This window comes from Mus caroli, chromosome 17 (genome assembly GCF_900094665.2).
Source record: "Mus caroli chromosome 17, CAROLI_EIJ_v1.1, whole genome shotgun sequence".
In the NCBI taxonomy this organism is placed as follows: domain Eukaryota; kingdom Metazoa; phylum Chordata; class Mammalia; order Rodentia; family Muridae; genus Mus; species Mus caroli.
The window spans coordinates 61,781,494-61,789,693 of NC_034586.1; the positions used below are offsets into that span (position 1 = coordinate 61,781,494).

The 8,200-nt window shown below is 46.5% G+C and overlaps 1 protein-coding gene across 2 annotated transcripts in view; it reads right to left on the reverse strand.

Annotated features, from left to right (window-relative positions):
* The window catches only part of Txndc2 (thioredoxin domain containing 2), a 5,073-nt gene extending 1,377 nt beyond the window's left edge, over window positions 1-3,696 (reverse strand). The window contains exons 1-3 of one of the 2 annotated variants that reach the window (XM_021149199.2): window positions 3,437-3,696; window positions 985-1,130; window positions 39-465 (exon numbers count right to left, since the gene is read on the reverse strand). In XM_021149199.2, coding sequence (XP_021004858.1) covers window positions 39-465; window positions 985-1,130; window positions 3,437-3,441 — 578 coding nt within the window. In that variant the 5' untranslated portion in view covers window positions 3,442-3,696. The remainder of the gene's footprint in view (window positions 1-38; window positions 466-984; window positions 1,131-3,436) is intronic. The other variant, XM_021149200.2, reaches the window with a different exon arrangement.
* Window positions 3,697-8,200: the final 4,504 nt, after the last annotated feature.

An 8,200-nucleotide genomic window follows, 5' to 3' on the forward strand; every position in this document is an offset into this window, starting at 1 on the left:
CTTTCTTGGATGGGATGGTGTCTTCTGAGGACTTGGGCATGTCACCTTTCTTGGATGGGATGGTGTCTTCTGAGGACTTGGGCCTGTCATCCTCCCTGTAATGGGCGCTGTTTGTTGCAGGTTTGAGGGTGCTCCCCTGTTTGGGATAGGTGGTTTTTGCCAAGGACTTGGGAGTATTGCTATAGTTGGCCTGCTTGGAGTAGCCCGGAGATTTAGAAATGTTTTCCTGTTTCAGCTGAGTGTTTTTTGATGAAGACTTGGGGCTAACTTCATGTCTGGGATGGGCGGTATTCTCTGAAAACGTGAGGGTGCTACTAACTTGCTGTGGGAGCTCAGAGTCTTCTGTGGACGTATGAAGTGTACTGCTGACCTTGGAAGCAATGGCTTTCTCTTTGGACTGGGCTGTACCCAAGAACTCTGGGACCAAAAAAGCCTCATTTTTGGATAAAACCTGTAATGGATTTTCTGAACAACAATAACAAAATTAATTAATTAAATCAAAATACAAAAAAAAAAGAAAAGAAACAAAAGATTGACTACCTACACCAAGGAAGACATTCTCTTTTTTAAACATTTTAAAAGATTGTAATGTGTGTGTGTGTGTGTGTGTGTGTGAAATATGAATACACCGTAGCTGTCTCAGACCCACCAGAAGAGAGCACTGGATCCCGTTACAGATGGTTGTGAGCTACCATGTGGTTGCTGGGAATTGAACTCAGGACCTCTGAAACAGCAGTCAGTGCTCTTCACCACTGAGCCATCTCTCCAGTCCCAGAAGACTTATTCTTAGAGACCATGAAGGCATCTGATGAACAGTGTACAGATCTAAGTTATGTCACTCATCAGACAGCCAAGCATCAGCAATGACATATGTCTTTCATGTTATAATTCTTGCTTTAACAACAATGTTCCTCTCTTGATTTAATACTGCCACCTGCTCCCTACATTCAGGGCCCCCCAAGGCAACCCCCCTTTCCGTCTTACCGTTGCTGCCCCTTTCATTTGCTTTTCCTCCGTTGTTGAGTGTCATGTCTGACTCTTCAGGGGCTCCTGCTTGAACACTGTTCATGTCCAGCCCCTTGTCCTTATTCTTTTGTTTGTCCTTCTTAAACATTTCTTCTATGGCCAAGCTAAGAACAAAATACACTAACTACTTAACACTCAGGCAGCATCTACAGCTGATGCTCCCAACCAGTACCCCCAACAGTGGACTTTGAGAGCTTTGAGGCAGCCTCAGGGCTGGTAGTTATGTTGTGTGAGGCTGTGGATGTATAAACAGGCATTATTCCCTCAAGTGCAACCAACCACTGAGGTAAGATGCATTGTGATCAGCACCTTAGAGATGGGGACATGAGCCTTAGAGAAGTTACACAGCTAGGCTAGGTCAAGGTTCAAAGCCCATGCTCAGATATTATCCTGGACTCTTTGCCAAATGATCTGTCTACACCAGGAAAATAAACCAACTTTCTTATCATTTTTATCCAGTGTTCTCTCACCCCAGATTTCTCTTTATGACTCATTAGTTATGTTATTCCCTTTTTCTATTACCATAACAAAATAACTGAAGCTATTATGTACCTATAAAGACATATTTTTTTTAGCTCTGAGTTCTTGAATGTCATCGGCATCTCTTTGGCTCTCATGAAGGATTCATCATGGAGATGAGGTCCCAACGATAAAGAAAGCAGAAACGAGATCACATAACGACATAGGAAGCCAGAGCATGGAGAGGAGCTATATATACTCTGCCCTAGTCAGGGTTATATTGCTGTGATCACACTCCATGACCAAGAGCATCTGGGAAGGAAAAAGGCTTATTTGGCTTACATATCCTTAATCAGTCCACTGAGAAAAGTCAAGGCAGGGACTTAAACTGGGCAACATCCTGGAGGCAGGAGCTGATGCAGAGACCATGGAGAAGTGATGCTCACTGGCTTGTTCTCATGGCTTGCTCAACCTTCTTTCTCATAGAACCCAGGACCACTAGCCCAGGGATGATATCACCTACCGTGGGCTGGGGCCTCCTATATCAATTACTAATTAAGAAAGTGCCCCCACAGGCTTGTCCACAGCCCAATCTCCCACATGTAGTTTTTCAACTGGGGAATCTCCCTCTGAGATGACTCCAGTAGTATCAGGTTGAAATGAAACTAACTAGTACTTTCTTACAACTTACTTAGACTCCCTTGAGAACCACCTTAATCCCTCCTAAAGGATGATCCCCCAAAGACACGAGGTCACCTCTTAGCATTCCTATACTAGAAGCAAGCTTCCAACTCACAAACACTTGAGAACAAACTACAGTACTCACTGTAGCTTTCTCCTAAGCATCACCTCTGAGAAGTATCACATGATACCAAACATGTATCTCCTGCTAGACTGTCTTTTCCCTCCTCCATGAGCCCTCCTCGTGTTTCACCATCCTCCTACCTTCTGCCTGAAGAGCAGCTGCCTTGTGGCTAGTCCCAGTTGGATCAGCCATGTGTACCTCACTAGGCATAACTACAGCCGAATTACCTTTCCATAGGCTGGGGTGAAGCTCAATCGTATAGCTTGCCTAGCACGCCTGAGACTCTAGGTTCCATCTTTAGCAACACAAAGTGCATGCATGCTCTTGTACATGTGCATTCACATGCACATACACATATGCACATGCACATGGACACACACACACACTCCTCCTGTAAGTGCAGACCACGCACGTGCAAGTAAGCACGCTCATGTGTGGGTACACACATATGCTCCTGGGCACGCATGTGTGCACACACACACCTTTCAGAAAGAGTTCTGTTATCTTTTTCGAGATAACATGTGCTTGCTTTCCACATTTACTCTGCCTAGCCATCCAGTCCCAAGAATATATGTGAAAATTGAAGTTTTGCATTTAAGACAAAGTTTTAAATTATTTTATGTATATGGGTTTTTGTTTACAGGTCTGTCTGTAGGCACCACTTACATGCCTGGTGCCCACAGAGGCCATAAAAGGGCATCAGGTCCCCCATAACTGGAGTTACAGACAGTTGCAAGTTGTCATGTGGGTGCTGGGAATTAAACCTGGGTCCTCCAGAAGAGCAGCCAAGTGCTCTTAACCATTGAGCCATCTCTCCAGCCCAAGGTCTGCATTCTTAACAGAGACGTATTTCCATGTTTCTTTTCCCACACTATATACTAACAGTCAAAATGAAAGAGGTTGTCTAAACAGTGGCATGTCCATGTTGTCTATAGAAGCTTTGAAACATTGACTAGAAGCGATGTAATCATCTGGGCTTGGATAGCAAACATTCTACTAAGGGGGAAAGGGATGCTGGTATCAGCCCATGCATTTCTTTCCTAATAGAATATACATTCTCTATTCCTTCCTCCCCAATCTTGATCATACCCACCCATTGCCCCTTTCCCTCCTCCTCATGCAATCTCAACACATTTCCCTCCTCACTCCATGTCCGGCTCTTTTCTGCAGCCCACTGAGTCCGATTAGCGCTGTCGGTTGGAACGCTGGCTGGTCTTGCTGGTTTGATCTTGTGTGGCGGCTGTGAGTCTCTGAGTGCCGCAGCCAGGAGACAACATCTCACAGCATTCCTTCCCCTACCACGTGCATCTTTCTTCTCCTCTCTTCTAGGATGGTCCCAGGAGCCTTGTGGAGGAGGGTTGATATAGGCGTTTCATTTAGGGCTGAGTGCTTCTCAGCCCTTTCACAATTGTTGGTGTCATAGAAGGGATATTGTTACACGGGCCTTTGTTCCTTGGATGTGGGCTTTACAAGGCAGCAAAAGATGATGACATTGTGATGTCAATGAGGCTTCCCAGATGAGAGGAAGGGACAATTTCTCTTCCATGCTGTGAGTGGGGAAGCCAGAGGGTAGGCACATATCTGGTCTCTCCCCTCAAGCTAGAAGCATCAGTGTAGATGTTGGCTTCATGTGCCCACAGGAAAGCTGAAAGTCATGCTCTTGATGTTCTCACTGAGGAGTCTCCAGGAAGATCCACATCCACAATAGATGCCATAGCCTATTCAGGATTTGTCCCAGCATAGAAGTGAGTGCAGGCCCAAGACAGTGGGGTAGGGGACACAAGCCTGCAGGGGAAATGCTAAGGATCTGTCCGTCCTGAACATATCTGAGTGAGGCTGGGGACAATTAGACCAATGGACCATGGAGGCCTACAGATGGCAAAGCAGCCGTGCTGCTGGGAAAGGGGATATGGTCAGAGGCAAGAATTACTGTATTAGAAAGAGGACAGTGTCTCCTGGTACATCAAGGGATTGCTTGTGCTTCTCAGCCCAGGGCCAAACAAAGCCAGGCCACACTTCACAAGGGAAACCAGCAAGAGGTCAGAGAGCCTGGCACAGTGAATCCATAGAGCTCTGTGTACCCACCTGTGTGGGAGAGGGAGGAACTCGAAACACAAGGCTGTCGCTACAGCAAAAGCCTTGCTGAAATTCTAACAGGTTCGTTTAATTTGTCATGCCTGCTTCTCTGAGCTCCTTCTTAATCCCATTGAGGAAAGGCTCAAGGGGGAAGATTTAGATTCATTTAAAAAAAAAAAAAGCGTTTGAAGCTGCACTACATCCAACTGTCTTAGCGGGAGCGAGGAAATCGGCCTCTGCTGTGGCTGCTGCCTGGATCTTGGTCATGTGTTAGCTTGGCAGAGCTCTGCTGGGTGTTTTCCTTTTCCTCTCGCAGCTGATGGATTTCAAGGCACTTGAAACACTAATGGTGCTGAAGAATTTCCATTCCACTCGTGGTGTGTTTGCCTTCTGCACAGGCATGTCTCCCGGGCGCCCAGGAACCCTTCTGTGAGTCAGGGTGTGTCTTACTTAGGAAGCAAATAACCAGCTATTTTAAGCACAAGAAGGTTTAGGCAGTTATGAAATAGCCTGAAAGGATCTTATTTGGTCTCCAAACAGTGTGCAGTATGGCAGAACAGACCTGCCCATGGGGCTGCCGCCGCCAAGACTCCAGGAAGACTGGGGGAGGAGGCCGCCACTACCACCACCAAGGTGGGCTTCAAGCACTTTCTGCCAGAGACGCAATCCCAGAGGGGGCCTCTGGATTTCCTCTCAGATCAAATCCAGAGGTGAACACTGGCATTCAGCTCCTGTATTCCTTCCCTCTGGGCTTCTGGAAAGAAAGAGTAGAGCCAGATGTAAATGGTGCCCTCCTTCTCAAGCAGGTTCATGGAAAAATCTAAGTTGTACCTAGCACCCCAGCTGTGAGGGGCCATGACGGCAGCGCTGAGCTACCTGCTAGAAGGAAGCTGGAGTTAGCTCTTGGGAATTCACTCCTGCCTCTTCAGTAAGGGAGTGTGTGGACTAGTCTCACCTATGACGAGCTGGCATAAATTGTGAGCTTTTGATTTATGAAGTTTCCTAACAGAGGAATTAGAAAGCTGATCTGTGGAAGGAAAGACTACACTAACCCCCCTCCCCGCTTTGTCTGTGTTGGTTCTGTTTCCCATGGCTTTGACGAAATGCCTGTCAGAAACAATCGCAGAGTCAGGGTCTGTCAGCTCACAGTTTCAGAGGGTGTTCAGTCACAGAGACATTGTGGGGCAGCAGCTTAAGTGGCAGTGAGAGCCCATGGCAGAGCCTTGTTCATGTTGAACAAAGAACAGGACTGGACACAGGTGGAGGCCATCAAACCCCACCTCTACCATCCTGACCTCACCTCCTAAAATTTTCAAACTTGTCTGCTTGCCCCTGACCTTGCTCTTGCCCTTGCTGGCAGCTTTGTCTGCCCTACTCCTGTGCTTTCACTGGTATTAGAACCTAAGTCTTTGGGACTCTGGCTCAGACTGAAGACCAGCTGAGGCATGGAGCTTCGTGGATGAAACAACTACAGAATTCTTGTCCTTTTCCATCAGGAGACATTGTTGGACGAGCCAGACCATAGGCTGTAAGCCATTCTAATAAATCCCCCCTTTTTAATCTATATATAGATTCATTCTATCATTCTATTCTTAGAGAAGCCTGACTAATACAACCTCTGACGAAAGAAAAGGCAGAGAGATGGAAGGAGCTATTCCCATAAGACGTTTACAAACTGTTCACAGAAGGTGAAAAGGAAAAAAAAAAAAAAAGGAAAAAAATTGGAAAAAAAAGAAAAAAAAAAAAAAAAAAAAAAAAAAAAAAAAAAAAAAAAAAAAAAAAAAAAAAAAAAAAAGTCTAGAATGCCACCAACCAGGGCACGGTCCTAGCCCCTCAGCCCTCCCGTCCAACCACGCACTGGATGGAGTGGGAGTCACATGGTCTAAGTCTTTCCTCTTCTGCCCAAACATAAGCTGCTTGGGGCTGAGGACAAGCCTTGGTGGCCCTAGCCTCTTGCACAGTGTGCGGTACCACAGATGCTCAGAGACAACTTGTACAGTAGGACTGACTGAAATGCCTGTGTCTTGTGAGTTCCTCCCCTCCCCTGCCTTTTGCCCCTCCGAGGTAATGCCTGACTCATTTTGGTAGAAGAGGGGAGAGGATAAAACTGACATTTTAATGCTAGGCATGTTGTGTTTATTAGTATAAATTACTATCGCTCTCTTCGATGGTACTATTTGAACTTAACTTACATGTGAACCTGCTGTCCCCAAATCTATGATTAGAAGGTCGGGGAGAGGCTAGGTAAGGAGGAGCAGACAGGGAGGAGCGTCCCATGGAGAGGAGGGCAGAACAAGGGGTGAGGTAGACACAGGCTGGCTAGACATTTCACTGTGGGTGAATTTTATCTTACTTGTAGCAAGGTGTGTATTGTCTGAAGGAGCAATGTCCCTCCCTAGGCTCAGTTTTATGAACAGTTTTTTGTTTTGTTGTTTTGTTTTTTGTTTTAGTTGGTAACAGTATTGGTGGTTTGGTATAACCTTACTGGAGGGAGTACGATACACTATGGAGGAGACTCGGAGGGCTTATGGTCTCCCTCCTGCCTGCCACAACTTCCGGTTCACTTGATCTGCTTCACGTTTGTACGTGAACTTGTGGTATCTGCGCCTCCTTCATGTGGAAGGGACACGTGACCCAGCAGCTTCCTCCTCCTCCTCCTGACGCCGTGCCTCCCTGACCATCACGGACTCTCCTCGGTGTCTTAGAAATACATTGCCAAAAGAAACTTTTGAGAAAGTAAGTCCCTTTTGGTCATGGTGGCTTCAGTTTTGTTTGGCTGTGGTATTTTCTCACAGCAACAAGAAAACTAATAACTGATAGGGGTGTCACAGGAACACTTTGAGGAAATGCTCGTGTCTGAGTGGCGCTGCAGCAGGCCCACTTTTGAAGGTTCACGTCTTGTGCCTTCTGCAGTAAGTCTGTCTGAGTTCATTCTCAGCTGTCATTGTAGAATATTGCAGCCTGGGTAAAACATGAAATAATTTATTTCCCACACCCTCACTTTAAATCTGATAAGTCCAAGATCACAGCTGGGTCACCTGGCCAGGACCTTTGTGCCACACCATGTTGTGGCAAAGGCAGAAGCAAGAGAGGATAAGCATGGTTACAAGGGGCCAGATCAGTCTCCTGACCAATATATATAGTAGCCCTGTATAGCCTTTATATAGCCCTGGCTATCCTGGAACTCACTTTGTAGATCAGGCTGGCCTCGAACTCAGAAATCCACCCGCCTCTGCCTCCGCCTCCTGAGTGCTGGGATTAAAGGCGTGCGCCACCACGTCCGGCCGTTAGGGGGTTTCTATTGCTGCAACGAATCACCAGGACCAAAAGCAAGCTGGGGAGGAAAGGGTTGATTTGGCTTACACTTAAACATTGCTGTTCATCATCAAAGGAAGTCAGGACAAGAACTCAAACAGGGCAGGAACTTGGAGGCAGGAACTGATACAGAGGCCATGGAGGGGTGCTGATTACAGACTTGCTTGTTTCCCATAGCTGGCTCAGTCTCATTTCTTATAGAACCCAGAACTATCAGCCCAGGGATAGTACCACCCACAATGAGGTGTGCCCCTTCCTCATAAATTGCTAATTAAAAAAAATGCCTTACAGCTGGATCTTATGGAGACATTGGTCTCTTTCAGATTGTGTCAAGTTGACATAAGACTAGCCAGCACATCCTGTAACAGGTTAGGAGTGAGGCATGCTAGGAGAACCTGGTGGCCAGGTCCACTTTGATAAGTTAAAAAGGCACCTCAGTTAGCAATCTGTCCTCCAAAGGCATACTCCCAGTGACCTGTTTTCTCTAAGCAGACCAGAGCTTCCAGTTTCCACCAAAGT